General features: G+C 42.9%; 1 protein-coding gene across 2 annotated transcripts in view; it reads right to left on the reverse strand.

Annotated features, from left to right (window-relative positions):
* ANXA2 (annexin A2) overlaps positions 1-20049 on the reverse strand; it is a 41435-nt gene that overhangs the window by 10030 nt on the left and 11356 nt on the right. For both annotated transcript variants that reach the window (XM_019748700.3, XM_019748701.3), the window contains exons 3-5: positions 17371-17470; positions 4640-4734; positions 1510-1623 (exon numbers count right to left, since the gene is read on the reverse strand). In XM_019748700.3, coding sequence (XP_019604259.1) covers positions 1510-1623; positions 4640-4734; positions 17371-17470 — 309 coding nt within the window. The remainder of the gene's footprint in view (positions 1-1509; positions 1624-4639; positions 4735-17370; positions 17471-20049) is intronic.

Consider the following 20049-nt stretch of genomic DNA (forward strand, 5'->3'; position numbering starts at 1 on the left):
CAAGCTTTATGGATTACAGTAGGGTACTCAACTGTGATAGCTAATGGGAGAGCTGGCACAAGGTCAAAGACTTAGAAGTCAAAGCACCTTTCATTGGGCCCAATTACATGGATTACAATGGTGACTGACAGCTCAAACAGGTCTGTTTCAAGTCACTAATCTTGGTCATTGATACTAGCAAAATTGTACGAATCACAACTAAATGAATTCTTGATGAAAATACAATAAACTGATCTGAAGTGATGATGGTCAGAAGACACCTAGGCGAGGCCAGCTCACCTATTGGCGCCCATGGCCCCAAGACTCAGATTTCAGGAGTGTTCTTTTTATCAAGCAGGATCAAGTGGTGTTGACAATGTATCGTTCTTAATTATACCTTCCCTGCAATATAGCCCACTTACGAAACTCAGAGCATGTCTGCTCAAATAAACTGAGCACAGCTTGGGCTAACCTGGAGAACTGAAGGAAGAAACAAAGATCTCGTAACAGATCTTTCAGCAGCCCTGAGCTATCAAGTTCTAGACCCTGGAAATGCCCGGTGTGTGAAGTTCCCTCACTCTCGGAGGTGCTCTCTGGGGAAAGGGATGGCAACTGAACTGTGACATTAGCTCTGGTGACAGGCTTACAGCTGGGTGTCTTCATAATTCAGGAACAGTGTGGCATCACAGAAAACACAATGGGACTTAGAATAAATCAGAACTATATAGCTTTCCCCCTAAGGCAGAGGCTGTACACAGTTTTATCAGCAGAGGGCAGTATCAGATTACTCAAAGTGTTGCAGGAACAGTAGAAAAAGGGCTTTCCTACACTTTGCTGTAACATGCATTTATGTTTATGCATCTACTATTACATTTATGTAATACTTGATTGAGGGTTTAGGTACGCACAAAGTTCAGAGGGGTTCCAAACTGGAATTTTTACTGTCTATCTAAAATTCCACGTTCAAAATAACTTTGAAAAGAAAAACGAAAGATAACATGTGCTCCGTCTAATCCTTTGACCTAAACACAGGTACCATTCATGATCTGAAATCACCCTTTATACACACTCTATATTCTGATTTTGCCCGAATCGGAATCAAACAGTAGGATTGACAAGGAGATGGTCAGAAAAAGAAACACCCAAGAGACCACGGGCAGAATTTGCAAGCTTCACTTAACAAAAGCTCTGAGTTTTACTGCTGCCTTGATATCACAACAAATCTTTTTTAAGGAGGAAGTGTAATCAAGGAAGTAGTTTTTCGAAATGGTATTTCAATTGCCCAGGTGCCAAGCAGTAGCAGCTGGTAACTGACTTCTCAGCATCATGAAAGTTTTTACAGTCTTAGAAAAAAGTAATTGAAATATTTTTGGTACGAATCCTGAGCCTTATAGCTTCAGTTCATTCAAAAAAGGATGGTTCCAAATGAAAATTCAACAAAAGTGAAAATCACCTAATTACACTCAGAAAGCTGTAATTCACAAATATTAATGGCAGATTTGACAGAGATTGCATCTCACACGTGTTTACCTTCATGGAGGCTTTCAACTCCGAAGCATCATACTGAGCAGGTGTTTTCAGCAGGCCCAAAATCACCGTCTCCAGGTGGCCGGACAAGGCTGACTTCAGTGCTGACGCAAGTTCCTTCAGAAAAATTAGTCAAGAGCATGGGAAACTTGGTTGGTAACCAATACTCTCTTTAACACTGGTGAGTCAAACAAAAGAGGGACGAGTTTGTAAAGCAGATTGTGATTCTCTGACACTCTGGGGTCTTGGGTCAAACTACCTCTCAACTGCACTCCCTTCAACAGACCCAGATGTCAGAAACCGAAAGATCAGACTTTGACAAAATCCTTAAATCCAAGCTGATTTTGCCTTCTCCCCAGTCATTGAAAGGACACCAGGGCGGTACGCAATTCCTCAGAAAGCAATGAGTGGGAGGGCATTTTCCAATACACTTGTGTGTGGCAACAGCCCACGAAGACCAGGCACTTTATGGGGTCAAGGCCCCTCCTAAGAAGGAGCTGGTTTGAGTAGGGAGCCTCCAGGGAAGAGAGGCCCCATGACCTGCCGAGTTCCTCCCGTAAGAGATGTCTGTGCAGCTGACCCAGGGGTGGCTCCTGAAATCTCCAGAAGGAACCAGAGGCCCCACCATGGCTGGAAGGGGCTCATGAAGTTCCCCTATGCAAAATACACATCCAAGACTGAGTGCTTATCTATTTGTCCACACCAAACTGGGACGGGGTGGAGAGTGATGATGGGGACCTAAAGCCCCTCAATGACCCCCCTGACGTCCCCGCTGCATATTACATCTTAAGGGTTCCATGTCACCACTCACACAGATTTGAAGTCAGAAGTCCACCCACGTGGATGTAGACAGATACCCTAATTCATCGCAGTTCTTAATGATACTGCCTCAGGGATTAAACTTCCTACAAATTACAAGCATTGGGTGCCAACTGCACTCTGCCGTTGTAATTATTTTCTTCTCTTTTCACTCTTCCCCTCCTCTTCTCCCCCTTCTTTCTCTCTCTCCTGCTTTCCAGCAGCACCCCGTGGCATGTACAATGTTCAGCCCCTAGAGGCACTTGCAGGAGCTAAAAAGAGGCGATGTGCAGCCTGCGCCAGAGAGCATCTTCTCAAGTCATTCAGAGCGGCTGAGAACTGAGATGCGTCTTAGAAATCATCTGGCCCGACCCTTTCACCACCTGCTTTCTCCCGCTTCCCGCTGTCCTAGTTACACATAGCACTTAGGAGGGGACATTAAAAGCAACACCTTCCAATTATAGCACCAATTTTCCAGTTCGGAACTTTGAGGTTAGGTCATTCCAAACTTAGCCTACCTTTGACACTCCCCTCTCCCCATTCTCTGTTCAAACCTCAAATAGCATTTGTGTAAAAACTGACTTCTTCTACTACTATAAATTCCTTCTGGGCGTTCAACTTCCTGCTTCTCACAGCGTCTAGCACAAGGCTGTGCACTTAGCAGAAACTCCAGAAATGTCAGGTAAATAAAACATAACCATTCCTTCTATGGAGAAACCTGGCATCTGCTTGAACATGAAAGCACTATAAAAATCAACCCTCTTTCCCAACTCCTCTCAGCTCCTACTAGCTCTGCCCGTGCTGTTGAAGTTCATCCTCTTGGCAGCCTTGGTCCACATCCCTAAGTAGTCTGCTGTACATGGCTTTCTCCTTCCTTTATTACGTAAGCCCCTCATTCAAAACAGTAAGGTTCTGCCGCCAGGGTTTCCTTCAGAAATTATCTCAAGTAGTTCATGTATCTTTCTGTAGAAGATGACAACTCTCCTTAGCCTAAGGCTGAGAGACACCACAAATCAGGACCGTAAACTTTCCCCAGCACACAGCAAATCCTGTGAGGTCAATGAACCCTGCCGTGGTTCTGCTAATATCTTCCCTCCAACAGTGAGAGCTTTGTCCTGCATCTATCTGATCTGACATCAACACCCAGGCTTCTGCCATTCTGAGCACACACCCAAGCATGTTCCACGACCCCACCCTGTACGTGCCAGCTGAGGAACAATTATAGGCTCGCTGTCCAAAGAGGTGGGCCTTCCGCTCCACCCGAAACTCAGCTCTGCCAGCTCACAGATCCTTGTGGGAAACTGGAGAGAGAAAACAGTCCACTCTGCCTGTCTACAGAGGATTAATCTAAGTCTAGGTGGAAGAATTTTAATACACACGGGATGAAAGAAGCCAGATGCCTTCCTATGTATGTCCTTTCCAACTGTTTTGGGAGGTGTGGGAGGGGGCAATAGCAGCGCTTGCTTGGCCTGCAACACCCCGAAAGCTGGTGGTCATGTCAACCCGAAGAGCAGAAATGTCTTCCAGCTCACTTCCACTGCGGCTCTGAGTGAAAGCCCTAAGTCAAATGGGAGCTGCAGGAAGCCATGCTTCCTGCACCATCCACGAATAAATCAAAAGCTTTTAATAGCAAGAAGTTAAAAATAAAGCAGCCCGTCCTTAAAAATAAAATGTCCTAACACTGTGACAAAATAAAGGAGGAACAAGCCCTGGGCTGTTCTTTAACCACTAGTGGACAAGTCAGAGAAAAAGCACACAAAGACCCTTTAAATAGTGGGAGCGTGGCATGCTGAAGATATCCTGGTAGACCAAATGAACTACTAACTAAATCTGTTTGTGGCTAAGCTCTTAAGAATTCAAGTGCACTCTTTCTTTTTCTTTCTTTCTTTCTTTCTTTCTTTCTTTCTTTCTTTCTTTCTTTCTTTCTTTCTTTTTTTTTTTTTAAGAATGAAAGGTGTGTCAGGATCAATGCTCAGTGGAGACTAGTGTCCTTAGAGAACTACATGCCTGGCATAAGGTCAGCATTTGATCAATGGTACCTGCTGTAGTTGTTGGTGGTGCTCCCTACTCCTTTCTAACTGTCTATTCCCAGAACTGTCCCTTCCATACACTGTGGGTTGGAGAAGGCCGTGGTCTTTACATATGGGCTCCAAGCATTCCAGGGGCCACGTGTGTGTGAGTTGTGACTTCCAAGACTGTAAGAAGAAAACCTTGGATCCCCAAGGTTTCCAGAGGGCTCTTGCTGGCATGAGCCAGATGTCATGAAAAGAAAAAGCAATGGCTGAGGAAATGAAATACAGCAAGGAATGCCCTCCAGCCCCGAAACTGTCTGTACCTTTTTGGTCCTTCTCTGGTAGGCGAAGGCAATATCCTGTCTCTGTTCATTGCTGCGGTTGGTCAAGATGTTGACGATGGTGACCTCATCCACACCTATGGAAACACAAGTTGTGAATAGTTAACCATATGCTGTAGTCCTTTGGGCTTATAGAGAAGGTTTGAAACAGAGTTTTTCAAACTGAAACTTATGGACTGTTTTCCAAACAGAAATACTGGGATATCAAAATTTGTTCTCTTTTTATCAGCATCTCCCGCCCAAGGTATATACCCTCTTTTCTTTTTTTTTCTGAAAGCCTCAAACCTCAAGCCTAAATAGACCTTTTAAATATTTACATTTTTTTAAAAACCTATTTTATTCATAAATTGATTGCTGGATCAAGAGTAGGAGGCGCATTTGTGGGGCTTTGGCAGTGAGATGGAACAACAAAGATTTAGGATTTTAAATGAAGGTCCCCAAATTGCCATTTAAATGGGGATTTAATAGACAGTAACTGTGAACTGAATTAGTAGAGACAATTACTTATATTTATTGCAGGATTATGGCTATATAAGAGGCTAGGTATAATTTCTATAATTATAGAGACTGTCATTACAAATGAATCAGATTTAATATGGCAGTTGTATTTTAATAGCTTATCTGATTAATACAATCATACTTATTGAAGACTAAACTGTTTTGTAAGGAAAATAAACGTTCCACTGCTTTTAATCTTCAATGGGCAATTTTAATAATAAATTTTATAACTTTATTAAAAAGAATAAGTGTTTTAATCTAAATTAAATCTAAATTGGGAGTTTTGAAGTACCACCAAAATATTTTAGTACCCATTTTAATTGGAACATGTGTATTTACAAAGATAAGCAATGCCTTCTGGTATCTGAAAGTTTCCAATTTTATATCAGAAATACTAATACACTATGTACCTTAAGAAAGCACGATTTTGAGAATTCAGAAAGTGAAAGGTCTCTCTCTTGACTAAGAACTTTGTTTAATAAAGTGTCCTGGCCATAACTGGATAGGTAATTCTTGGTGACAGGACAGTGGCTGAGCCCATGCAAAACGCAAATGGCCTGGCCTAAAGGAAATCAGAAGAATTTCAAAGCAACAGAAAGGTAAGAACCGGGATGCTTTGAGGCAGAGGCCATGAGCAGACTGACAGAGAAGGTATCTTCAACGCTGAAGTACGTTAGAAAGATTAAAAAACAGAAAGTTAGAATTTCTGGGTATAAAAATAAATGACATTTATTTTTGTATTAATACATTCATTTCAAAGTGAGTTCATACTGATATGTTAGTCCGTGATATTAATTGTAGCATCTATTACTTTAGCTTTGATTTTTAAAATAGCCAATGTCAACATAGAAACCCAACTGTGTATAGAAGATTCAGTTTCAAAATGCTTATTTCAGCATTGTATATAGTATCAAAAAATAAAAGGGGGGATAAAACTGTCCACTAAGAGACTGATTAAATAAATGTTCTTTTGTCCACGTAACAGGATACTATACAGTCATGTAAAATGATAGTATGAAGTATTAACTGACATGGAAAAATGTTCACAATATACTGTTAAAAGAAAAAAAAAGGTTGCAAAGCAACCATATTCAGTGTGACCTGATTTTCATAAAATACATATGCATATATAAAAATGTCAAGAAGCCTTTCTATCAAAATTTTAATAGTGATCACCTGAGTGGTGGGATTTTGGATAATTTAAAGTTTTCTTTCTTTTGATTATCACTACTTTCAAAGTTCACCATAACGACCATAAAAGCATTTTTTTTAATACACCATGAATAACATGCACTCACTGATCTAGAATCAACTAAGGTCTTCACCTCAACAGACTCCTCGCGCGGTTCTAAATCATTAGTTAATAAAACACAGTAAGCGCAATTAGGAGCTTTATCTATATAATTCTCTTTGGTTTCCAAAATATCCTAACGCCCACTATCTTATTTAATCACCCCGTGGGGATAACTATGTCTCTCTGTAGTTTATAGACAGAGAAGCTGAAGCTCAGAGACTGAGGCCCAACTCGGCAGCTGTCATCTGTGCAAACATCTGCCCTCCCTGGGTCTCAGTTTCTACATCTGCATGGGGCGTGAACAATGACCTCCAGTTCTGCTTCCGTGAACCAGACGAACCCCTGACAGACGGAATCAAGCTTTAACGTATTTTGTTTAAATTAGGTATGGGCAGGGTAGATTTATTCAAAGACTGGTTAAAATTAGAGACTATTCTAGCGGATGTGTGTCTGGGCACGTATGTACACACACAAGCACATCCAACCCCATACATGCATGTTCCCTGGCGTGTACTATCTCTATCTCGAAATATTCTATGGCTCTAACTTTGTGTTAGGAAAACCAGTTGTTTATAAATGTTTTTGCTTTATGCTTAACTTTCTTACCCAAGTCTGAAAATGCTGGATAACAACAACAAAATACAATGATATCCTATAACGTAAATTCTAATATTTCCTGAAATCAATTTCGAGGCTGCTGAACTGAACACACCCCAAGAACACTGACCTATAAAAAAAAGTATTCTCCCTTAAGAACAAATGCAAAGTTACGTTTGTGTCAGACGAGTCCTGAACCCACCTGCATTAGAATCACAGAAAGCACTTATTAAAAACCCGGTCCACTGAGCCCCCCCTGAGACCTCCTGATTAAAGACTCTCTAGGACTTTAGGCCCAGGAAGCAGCATTTCACCCAGCTCCCTGGTGCTTCTTTATTTGAGAATCACCAACAGAGATGGATAAGCATAGGTGAGGAATGGAAAGCTCTATAGAAACCTGCTTTTGTGCAAGACTTTTAAGTACATTTCTGTCAAATGCTTCTGTGAGGTACAGGGTCGACTACAATTTTAGGGAAAGAAATGCTTACTTTTGTCCAAACAACTCAGGTAAAAAATTACACCCAAAAAGAGTTCACTGCACAAACTGCTGTGTAATCCCAGGCTCTTAGTCAATGAAACAATTTTTGCTTTTCTGTTCATAGCACCTAAGTGTCCAGCACAGAGTCAGAATTCAATCCAATTACTGGAAATCCCCGTAAAGAGCCTGGGTCGTTAGCCTGAAGCTCACCTAGGAGGCAGAACTACTGTAGTCTGAAGGCATCTAAACGCATTTTACCTCAGTTATTTACCAAGCAAACAGCCTGCTGAGATGCAGCGTCCAACATGCTGGGACCCCTCACGAGCGAACAATCTGATGATACTTGACAAAAATGCTAATGCCAGCAACTACAAGGAAATTAAATGGAGGCTATTTCTGCAAGTGGAAGCCCCTTCTCCCTTCTGAGAACCTCACCTCCATCAGCTATTTCTCCCACACCATGGTCTGCAAATTTCAAATTGAACTGAAAAAGGGAAAAATTCATGGAGCCCAGGCTCGACTGCCTAGTCAAAGCCAGTTAAGGCACGTCCTATGTCAGAACAGCAGAATACACATATCTGCCTGTGGGACTCCACCATCTTATCTTCAGAACACTGCTGCTTCCTCTTGACCTGCTATCATAATTGGTGAGGCAGTTCATTCCTGTGGAAAATAGTTCAGGACAGGTGGAGGCTGCAAGGGTCATCTGGTTCCTCACCATTTCTGCCGAGGATGCAGCAGAAGGAGGAGCACTGAACACCCAGCTACCCATGCAGCACACTTGTCACTGACAATGCAGACCGAGTGCCAGTACACGAGGAAAGCGTTAACAAACGTGACACAGGCGCAGACGCCAGGAGATGAGGCTCTGCCTCTCTGCATTGATACTTTCAGATCGCTCAGGTTCCCGTGCGTAGGGAAGTGTTAGCTGGGCGGAAGGGCCCAGGGTCTAAAAGAAACTGTGCGGGTGGGGCAAAAGCATAAGGAGAAACCAACAAACCTGAATGATGTTTCTTTTCCCATCCCATTCCCCTTGTGTTTGATGTGGAAGGTCACGAAGTAATCTAAGCAAAGGCTCGCATTGGGAAACAGTGATGTGGGTGGGGGAGCCCACAAATTGTGGGGTGAGACCACAGAAATTTTGCGATCCAGACCGATTGTTAAACTTTTTACAACCAATAGAAGTTAAGATTTTCAACACTGGTGAGGAACAAAGACACAGGTTTATTTGCCTCCTGATGGGAAACAGCACAAGCAAGTTTGTACTATAAACATTTATTCCTTGAATGAAAAACGGTCAGCTAATCTCACACTCTGAGCTGGGGCATCTGGTAGGACTGTCACTGTTCTAAATGCCAGTCAACCAAAGCAACAGCTCTGCCCCGGGATGCCACAGGGAGGCGCCATGGGCAGCAGGGCTCAAGCAGAAACACTCTGCTCGTGGGTCTCTCAAACCATCGCTGTATTTTCAAGACAGAAAGAACGCTGGCAGTCTACATAATGGCTGAATCCCAAGCCACAAAATCAGCCTCCTGGAGTTTCCTCCTCCTCTCTGGGGGTGGAAACCCCAAGTGAGCTCCGCATCTGGCATTCCATGGAAAATGTGTCTTTATCATCCCTGGGCAAGGAACCAAGAGGCCACTCACCACAGGATGCTGACGCATCTGCCAAGACACACTGACTGCACAAAGAAAATGGATTTCATTTTGTTTGATGAAGGACTCAGGAGGCCCTGGGGCGGGGCTGACTCACTAGAAAATACAGGAAAACTGCCTGGAAGCTCTCCTTATCTAGATCAAGGGGAAGACCATGACTCGGCTTAGATTACTGGGCATATCGGTATCAAACTGAAGAAAGAAATTATCTTTACAAGGTCAAAGGCAGGCCACAGAGAGAGGAAAAGCCCACGTCTGCATAGGTGCGGACAGGACATGTTTTATTTATTATGCTAATATAAACTACTCCCCGAGTGCCTCCTATGCGCCAGCCATTTTACTAGGTGCTTCACACAATTTTATCATGTAATTTCACCTCATCCAGGTGTGGTGGGTGTTACTGTCACCCCCATTTTACCCACGAAGAAACCAATGCTCATAAAAGGCAGGGACTCACCTGAGTCATATAAGCAGAGCTGGGATTCAAAACAGGACTAAAGACCCAGGCTCAATGCACTGGGCTATCCTGCCTCCCAGTTATAGAACATTACCCAAAACTTGAAAAAAAAGGCAAGAGGAAGAGAGCATGTCCTCCCGGTGTGGCTAAGAGGCCTCTCCCAGACTGCATCTCACATTCAGCTTGCTACTACTTACTACTGACTAGCGCCAAAGTTCCGCCAAGTTCTGTGTTAACTTGCAGATTTGGGTCCAGTAGAAAAGATAATACACCCAAAAGTTTTGGCCTCAGTGCCATGTAGGACATTAACCCTCTCGTATCCAGCCCAGCAATCTTCCTCCAATGTTCTTTTCTCAGTGTCTATAAACACCCAGTCTCTCTAATTTCCCTTTGAACCAGCTTGTTTCATGGAACTAAATAAATGTTTGACATATGTTCATCCTAGTTATATGTCATGTTTGTACCTTTTTGAAATGAGACTTTGATACTTCTTCATACCGCTCTCCTCCCTCCAGTGCCCAACAAGGATTCAGGGCAGTCATGTGTCTGTATGTCTACAGACCTGGACTTATTGTTGAGAACATACAAACGTACACACGAATAATCGGTAGATAATGATTTGCCACCAAGTAACAATGCAGGGCCCCTAAAGAGATAACCCAATTGGGGTTTTTTCAACAGAAAGAGCTAGAAGGCTCTGTTATGGAGACAGCCATTAATAGCTCAGTGGGAGAGGGGCAGTCCCTGCCAACAAGTCATCTGCCTGCTGGGAGTGATTTTAGGGACAGAGAAGTGCATGGAGGCACAGGCACACACACCCACACACAAATTGCTGCCCAAAAGTATCCGTCCCACCATCGGCCACGGTGCTGCCTGGCCTGGAATTCCTGCTCCTGGAATCACCTCTCTGGATCACGCAGCAGAAGCGAGCATTCTGTCCAGAGGGTCTCATCAGGAGCCATACATCCAGGTGGGCAACAGATACAAAGGGAGGCATCTGGGTAAGTGGCAGTAACAGACGTCGTGCTCTAGAGGCTACGTGGGACTCAGAACCGTACGATCTGGAGTATGTTAGTTACCTCTCTATGCCTCAGTTTCTCATCCTATAAAACAGAGGTCATGAGACTACTTAATGTACAGGGACACAGAAAGGACTGGCTGGGTAATGTTTTGAAACAGGCCCACTACCATCTCCACTCAGCTGCTCTGTCACCAGCCTGGCTCCTATGTTGGGGTTTTGGTGTATGAAAAAACAGGGCATCCAGAAAATGGGGAACACTTTTGCCATTAGCACACATTAGATGACTAGTCCAGTTTCATGATAAACTCTGGCAGTTGCCTGACATGGAAAAGAAAACAAGCACTGCACAGGGTGGGAGGAGACTGAAAAGCTCAGCCCCTGTCCCAAGACTGACAGCCGGCAGACATGGTCCCCACTCAGGGAAAGTTAAGTGCCTAAGAAGAAGGTGTGGCCCAGACATCAAATGTCTTCTATTTCCACTGTGTTCTGGTCTCTCCTCAGCTGAGACCCTTAGGAAAGATTTAAGTACCATCTATCTGGTAATTCCACTGGATACGTTAACAACCTAAAACCCTGAAGAAAAAAAAATCTAGAACCCTGTCAGCTTTCCATGCAAGATTGTATTTCTGAAATAGTCTACAGGACCAGCAGGAAAACACAAAGCAGGCCACCACTCAAGATTCAAATCAAATCAAACTGCACATAAGAGAAGGACTACGCATAAAATGCAAGCACCATTTTGTGCTCCACTATTCTATCAACCTCTTGAGACAGAAAATTAAAAAATCTGAACAGATGGAAGAAGACCCAACATATCCACCCTGAACTCAATTGATAGTGAAGTTACTATTTATCGTCTCAACATTGCTTGACACCAGATAAGAATCTGGTTCCTTCCATTATTCTTGTTTGGCACTGGTATTTGGATTTCCTCGGGAAATAGAGGTGACAGGTTTACAAAAAAGAAACAGCTGACAGGCAGGCAACAAAAGCTGCTGCCTACAATTAGAAAGGGACCAGGGGATCCTTCACCCATGGTTTATGGGCGTCTTAGCTTGGGTTGGGCATCTACATACCCACGGAGACAAAGATCGTTGTGAAGACAATCAGAAAATCAGTACTCTGAATAAAGGTGGTAGTGACTCAGCCAGCACAGGTCCCTCTTTCTTCCCAGTGGGGGTAAGATGAGGAATGGGTCTAAAGCAAAGCTGTACACAAAGGAAAGGGAAATGTTCCCTTCCAGGAGGGTGAGATGGCCCGAAGCTACGTGAGTCAGGAAGCATTTCTCACAACTACTCTCAGACTAAGAGGTTCTTGCCAGTTGGGGCCCTCACCTTCCCCCCAACCCCCACACCCTCTCTTCTAATAGGACAGGAGCTACGCTGCAGAGCCATTCTGCCTCCTGGCATCTTCAAGAGAATATATTCCTAACTGCTGTCACAACTGAATGAATATACCTCCAGGTGTGCAGGTGAGACCAAACACCCACGTCCTGGCTTGCTCTCCACCGGCACAGGGATGTCAGGCTTTGGCCATGCTGGAAATCTTAAGCGGTTCCATTTCAAAAGTGTAAGGAAAAAAATAAGTGCAAAAACTTGCTGCAGTTATGCTTCTATACTTGTGCTTATGAGAAGGGAAGAAAAACATTACCCACTTTGCATCCCTTCCGGAGAACACAAATACTGCTAAAATCAAAACTGGCAATAAATAGGGCAACTCATTACCCTCCCCTTCCAGAGAGAGAGACCCAAGCTGTACCAACGTATTGGCACTTACACTAACTCTGGGGTTGTGCTACTTCTAATTACAATCTATTTTATGTAGTCTAGATTCATCCTTTTCTAATTTAGCTGACTTTCCTTTCTAGTTATTTGCACCCATATGGCAAACCATTCACAGCTGTGTTGTACACTCCACAGTATATATTTAACCCAAGGCCAATCTAGACCAAGACTCAGATTTAAGTCTCAGAAACCTCTTGTTAATTAAGCAATATTACTACTTTTGCATGGCTTTATTCAGTTTCTAACTAGACAGAAATTAAGGTAAGTGATTGCATAGTCTACCTCAAACCAGAGCATACACAAAACAACCATGCATTTGGTTTAGGTAACCAACTCAAGAAATACTGAGATCCCTTCAAATTGGAAACAAAGCAGACTTAGCGGAGTGAGCTGAATTCATTTTGCAAAAACAGATCAAAGCGCACTAAGGGCTATTACCCTTTCCGGATACTGTCCAGATTCTGGAACTGTCCTTTACTGCCTCATCTTGCCAGTCATGTGTCCCCACCCCCTACACGCACCTGTGTGCTCTGGTATCTGTGTACACTTAGACTATTTGGGTTAAATGTTTACCTTCTCACATAGTCCCAGGGGCTGTGTAAAGAAGATTAAACACAATCAATGAAATAAAGTCCTTGCCCTCAAGGAGCTCACATTCTAGAGGGAGAGACAAATCCATACATGAGTAACTACAACACAGTGTGACAAGAGCTGTACATGAGTACCTAAAGAAGTATGACACACAGACCAAGAAATAATGGATTCCTCCTCCTTCTCAGAGAAAGCCTGACGTGGCTGGGTGTCAGCTCGGGCTGAGAGGTGAACGTGGGAACTGCCTGTTAGAAGCAGGCTAACGCTCCCACTAAAAGGGGAGCCAGAGCAAATGCTCTCTGGGGCACTGAATAGGCTGGAGATGATGCCCAAAAGACAATTGGCAGCAGATGAGGCAAGGAGGCCTGCTAAAGGGCAGACGCCGTACCAGGCCCGGTGAGAGATGATAAGGGTGGGAGAGAAGGGATGTATGGAGCTGCTTCTCGCCCGACGCTGCTCGTGTTAACATGCCCCACTCCAGGCCTGCTCGTTTCCAGTCCCTGTGTTTAACAGCAACTGAGGAACTCTCCACCACAGGTGGCATGCTCTCAGCTCTCCTTCCTGGAAGTACTCAGACAACAGGGAAGTCGCTGGTACGTCAGCCAGAGCAGCTACCACACGGCATGCTCTGTACTTGGCACACGCATGCATGTGTGTGCACACACTTGGGCTGCCCTCTGTAGAAGAGGAGGCCCACATAGTCATCTGTTCTTGTCATGGTCCTTTGGCTTCTGTTTGTATCAGCATTTGAGGTTTACCCTTTGTTTCCTTTGATTTCCAGGGAACACCCATTACTTAGCATTGAGTTCTCCCCGCAAAGGGTTTGAGGTGGGAGTGGGTTAAGGCACAGCTTCTCAATTACACTTAAGCTAGAAGGCATTCTAAAAGGGAAGGCAAGATCTTAATTAGCTCATTTTTTAACGGTGTTGGTTATCTAAAAATATCAAGGGGAAGGAAAAGGAATAAAAGGGATCTGACTTTTCCAACAAATGACTTCATTTTGTTTGTAATTAAATTTATTGCTTTCCATTTTAAAGGTTAACATGTGTCATCATAGAAAATTTGGAAAAAGCAGAATATACTGAAAGCACAAAAAAGGAAAAGGATCATTATTATTCTCATTATTCTATATATCCATTAATAACGCCTTTTTTCATTTTTGACAAAGTTGTCTTGTAATCATACTGTGTATACTCTTTTACATCCATTTTTCTATGCAACTGACATAGTTAAGGCGAATATATATTAAGTGTTTTAAAATTATGGTGATGGTTGTACAACTCAGTGAATATACAAAAATCAGTGAATTGTACCTTTTATATAGGTGAATTGTATGGTAGGAGAATTGTATGCTAGGTGAATTGTATGGTAGGTGAATTATATGGTATGTAAATTGCATCATAATACAAAAATGTTAAAATTTGTTCAGAAACTTTATTTTTCATGTCTCTGTGACATTCTACAGATATTCTATGTAATACAGAGGAAGTTACCATCATTTACTAAGTCATTCCCCAACTACCCAATACTGATACTAACATCTTTGGTACACTGAACTGTATGGTTATCACATTCTTTCTTCTCAATAGTTGCTTAGAAGGATTTAAGGATTTAAACGTATTGACAACCTAGAAATTATTTTAATGGGCTAACAGACAACTCAAGAAAATTTAGTTATTCTCTAAAATCACTAGGCACCAAAAAATAAGTAAATAAATAAGTAAATAAATAAGTAGGTAAATAAATAAATAAAAGTGAATTCCTAAATAAAAGTCATTGGGCATTACGTCTGAAAGAGAAGACAGGGGACCTAAAGCTGGGCCACAAATATGACATGTATCTGGTATCAATAGAATCACATCTAGGAAATGTTTTCAATGCCTGAAACTTACCCAGCAAAGAAAAAAGTGCCATCCTGGCAGGCGGGTGGCACATCTTGATGCTTAGGAACACAGCCTGGGGCTGGTTCAAACCCCAATTTGAATCAAGGCCAAGAGACCTCAGTGGCATCACCCATACACTGGGGGTGATGGAACACTACTTCAGAAGGTTAATTTGAAGTTCATCTTAAAATGAATAGTCCTGAAAGGGCTTGGTGCAAAGCCTGCCCATAACGAGCACTCAATAAACTCAATAAAGGGCTACAACCGGGGTAACGGTGATTTCAGCTGCTTTTGAGCAAACTGGAAAGCAGGAATCCGAATCTCAGCCCTCCAGACGTTTCTGCTTAGAAACTTCAATATTATTCTATGAACTCAGAAAGGGCCTGAAGGTATTTTTTATTGCCATGGGACTTGCAGCTGTTACCAGAGTTCATTTGCGCAATCTTTACATTCCAGCGTGCTAAAAGCTTTCTCATGCAGGGATAAAAGCAGCCTTTGTCTAAAGCTGGTAAAAGGCACCATCTTTGTGAGATGAGTTAACTGTTAAACTTTGAGTGTGTTTCTACAATGGTATGTTGGGAAGCCCCAGGAATGTAGGCACATCCAAATAAAGAGAGACAGGGTAATTTTTAGGAAAGGGAAGGAGTAGGGGACAGGGAGAGAGGGAGAAAAGGGGACAGGGGGAGAGGGGGGAAGAGAGAGAGAGAGAAACCTTTTCTGAGCAATGTCTATATGCCAGGCACTATGCTAAGTGGTACTTCCCAATAATCCTATGAATGAAGTGGGAACTTTGATAAGCCCTACTTACTGGTAAAAAACAAAAACAAAAAAAGAAACCGTGAGGCTTAAGGAAGTTGTGTGTTTCCAGAGTCAGATAGCTTGTAAATTAGTGGCAGAGCTAAGATTTGAACCCGTGATCACACATGCTCTCATGCACTGTATTCCACTGAGTAGAACTGATTATAATGAGACAAGCCCTGCAGATTTTAGTTTTATTTTCTGATGAGTGACTTCCTGACTTCCCCACCTGGCCTTTGACAAATATGGCCATTTCAAAGTGCCACAAATGAAGACTTTTTTGCACAAATGTGGATACTTCATTATTCTCCTTTCAATTGTCCGGGCAGCATTCTGGGAAGTGCCCACAGGGTCCCCATGGAACTTAAGGCTGTTTTCAGGCAGATGATGCAAAGCTCTACGTCCTGTTAGAACCACACGCTGTAAAGGATCTACTTTTCTTCCTATCTCTGGGGAAAAATAAGTCACCAGTTTCTCCAAAGGTTTTAGGAAAGCTGACCATGTAATTTATCCTGCAAAATAAAACAATTCTGAGAGCAGAAAGGGGCCCCATCAGTAAATGTGCAGGCACAACCCAGGACATACGGTCACCCTCCATAGGTTCCAATGTCAGTGGGAGGTTCCCGGTTGAGGTTCCCTGTCAGTGACCTGTGTATGAAGTGTATGGAGTGTGTCAGTCAGTTCAAACATTCTCCTTAGAAGAGAAAAATGTCTCCCAGCTTTTTAGCAGGGGCTGGAACCAGCAGCTCTGACTGCTGGGTCACGTCTGCCTCTCAGTCTAGCCTCACAGTGGAAAGGAAGTGCTTTGTCCAGAAGGAGAACGACTATAGTAAATCACCACAGCAATCGTCATGCTTCCAGGGATGGGGGGGCGGGGGCGCAACCCCAAAGATACACATTTCATTAACATAAACCCCCTAACTCGGAACATGCACTTTTGCAGAAAACAGCATGATAACCTAGCAACCTCTTGCTCAACTCTACGCAATTAAATGCTTTATCTGCTGCCTGTAGAAAGGGAGGCCTTTATGCCTCCTGGTCCTCTCTTACTCATCCTGGAACTCGAGGAAACATACTCATTCCAACAGTTCTTCCCATTCCAGCTCCAGCTCCAGGCCTAAGGAGTGGTATAACTCGTAGGGTAAAAAAAAAAAAAAAGAAAGAATCTGAATTTTTCTCTCATTAGATCAATCTAAGAGCAAACCAGTAAAAAGTTCCCAGCATTTTTCCAACAAATGTAATGAAATTCAAGGGGAATCAGGATTTTTAAAAAGGCCCTTAGGGATCACCATGACCAACTTCTTCCTTCACAGATGAGGCGCTGAGGCCCCAAAGTAAAGAGCTGGGCCCAAAGTACACACCCGGGGATCAGGCCTCCTGGCCCTCAACTTAGGCCTACTTACATGTTGCTATGCTATTGGGTTAAAATATTTTCTCATGGCTTCGATCTCTCCAAAGAGAGGAGGATAAAAGGGGAGAAGGAGGGGGAAAGATAGGTAGGTAGGTGTAAGGTAAGGTAGGTTTGGATCTATTTCATTAAAGCTCCACTCCATTAAAACAATTTCAAATGATCAATGTATAGAGATTCGAGGGAGAATGAGAGACAACTAAAAAGGCCTCAGTCAGAACCGGACAAGAGGACAAATGTGCTGCCTACCTTTGGTCTTGATGGCTGTTTCAATGTTCAAAGCATCCCGGTCAGCATCAAAGTTGGTGTAGGCTTTGACGGACCCGTATGCACTTGCGGGTGTAGAGTGCTGAGGTCAAAAGACAAACATACCCACATCATACAAATTTAAGATCCTCTTGTTCAAATATCAATTTCTAAAATAGTTTTTCCCCCCTATTGTTTCATCAATTCAAATCATTCTTAGACTAGGTAACTAACTAAGTAAGTATTGTTATGCCACCACATATAGGATACGGAACTTCATTGTTTCTAATGGGAATTCTTCTTCAAAGGCTCGGTTACATAGTTTACAATATGCTGTCTATATATGCTATGTATGTCCACTTATCTTTTAGTGCAACCGAAATGCCTGAGTAACAAGTGTGTTTAGCCAAGTGTTTGCTACAGGCACACGAGTTTCTACCTGGGCCTGTATTGCTGAGCTCACAATTCTTTGGAAAGCAAATGTAAAATGCCTTCCCGCTGGTTTTATCAGGGGCGTGAGGGAAGCCTACCTCTACTCTGGCCACCGCTGTGGCCCCCAGGTAGCCAGGCCACATGGCCCACATCTTCCTCATGGCAGCTAAGTTCCTCCTGCACCGTCACTCTTCTCCCTCTACCCTCCCCTCTACTGTCTTTAACACTATCTATCCCTTCTGCCTACTACTGTCCCTAGGATTTTTTTTTCTTGTTGCCTTTTAAATGACACCCTTTCCCTTTCCCGCGCTTTTCAAAGCCATTACCCTTCCTGATCAGAGGGACCCACCCCCACCCCACCCCACCCCACCCCAGGGTGAGGGAAGGGCAACAGCCTGCTTCTACATCAGTTCTCTTTTCCGAACTGTCAACTTCCCTCTTTCTTTGAAATGCTCTTGCAGCTTTCCTCCTCCCTGCTACCTAGTCCCAACGCAGAGGACAGACAACAAGAGGATGGCCCATGTGGTTGGGGGTGGCTGATGGCCAGGGGAGCCATCTACCACTGCCCCACTTTCAACGTCAAGGTTCCCCATCCTGTAATGCCCCCCTCCACGTCCATCATAATGTCATGACTTTGCTTGGCTCAGTTTCTGGAAAGAGTCAGAGGCCGAGGGTCCCTGACTTACCTCCACCCACAGGCACCCCATTACAGGCACTCTGGCTCCCACACCAGTTGGTTTTATCAGCAGTGAGGTTGTAAGGTAAACAACTAAGAAGCCATCCTCTGAAATGTCTCCCAGGACAAGCCAGAGATCTAAGTTCAGGACCGGACAAAATGTGTCCGTATGTGCTTGTGACCATCTTGGCCAAATAGGAAATCCAGTTAAAATTTCTAACTCTGAAACACAGTGGATTATCAAGGTATTTTCCATCTAATTTCACTACTTACACTTTCCAAATGAGATTAACTCAATGGAAATGGAGCACACATTCAGGCAAAGGGAAGGACAATGTGCTATTTTGAAACACTAAATACTAGATCTGCTATGGTGGCTACAAAATGGGGATGGAAATCTAAGGAAAAACAGCTTCCTGTTTATTAACAATGCCATCAATTATTTACAAAGGCAGGCAGTCTGGTCGTTGAGCCATATCACATACGGTTTAATTTACCAGGCACGATGTCATCTTATTCCAAAACAGTGAGTAAAGTTTTGCATAATTTTATAGTATCTCTGGAAACAAAATTAAATAGACCTGTAAAATCCACTTGTCTGAAAATCAAATTATTGAGGGAAAAGGGACTTTTCTCTTCCTTCAAAATATTGGGGCATACATGACGTTTTCTGTTGTATTAGTCTCATCTCCACACAGAGAAATGCATCGTACTAGAGAACGGTAACTTCAGGGGCTACTGGAAAGGTCCACCCATGAAACCTGGTACTAAAAACAACCTAATGATAGGATTCAGTAAAGAAAAACATCCTTGAGCTCCTGGACTTGTCTGGAACTCAATATGCAGCTTGTCTTGTTGGCAACAAGTATGTACAAGTTCCAAAAGGAAAGATTCAAAATACACAGGCACTTTGTGTGCCACAAAATGTGTGCTTGCACGGACGTCATCCATCCGAACATCCTGATGCCAAGCCCCGTAGACCATACAGAAGGTTCTGTACCACATGATCCAAGCTGCTGCCAACCTACTTCGAGTGCTTCTTTGTATTATAATTTAAATGAGAGCATATTTTGAAATAGCAGCAAGATATGCCTACAAATCAGTGTCACTGCAGAGTTTTTGTAAAAGCCATTTTGGCCAAGATGACTGAAAGATGTACGATAGTAGATATTTTACATATTCCTGATTTATATTGTACTTGATTCTGAAAGTATTTGCCACGACTTATAATGTCATATATAGTTTAAAATTTTTAAACTAACACAAAGAAGCAAATATATCAGGAATTCCAGGTTCAAATATTTTCTGGGAAAGACAAAAATAATTCTTAGCTCCCTGATAGCCAGGGCAAAAAAGGAAACATGATGAATTAGAGTTTTTTAATTATTTAAATAAAAAAGAAAGAAAAAGAAGAACCATCCTAGCTTTGGGAGAAAAGCTTTCCCAGGTACTAAATTTAAACTAAAGAAAAGAAAACAAAACAAACAAACAAACAAACAAACGTATAAGTTCTTGTCTGGAATAAATTTCTGGACACTAAGAAGTCCAAAACACTCAGGGTCATTTTTGATATA

This window comes from Rhinolophus sinicus, chromosome 3 (assembly GCF_057876585.1).
Source record: "Rhinolophus sinicus isolate RSI-liver-muscle chromosome 3, RSI-T2T, whole genome shotgun sequence".
Lineage (NCBI taxonomy): Eukaryota > Metazoa > Chordata > Mammalia > Chiroptera > Rhinolophidae > Rhinolophus > Rhinolophus sinicus.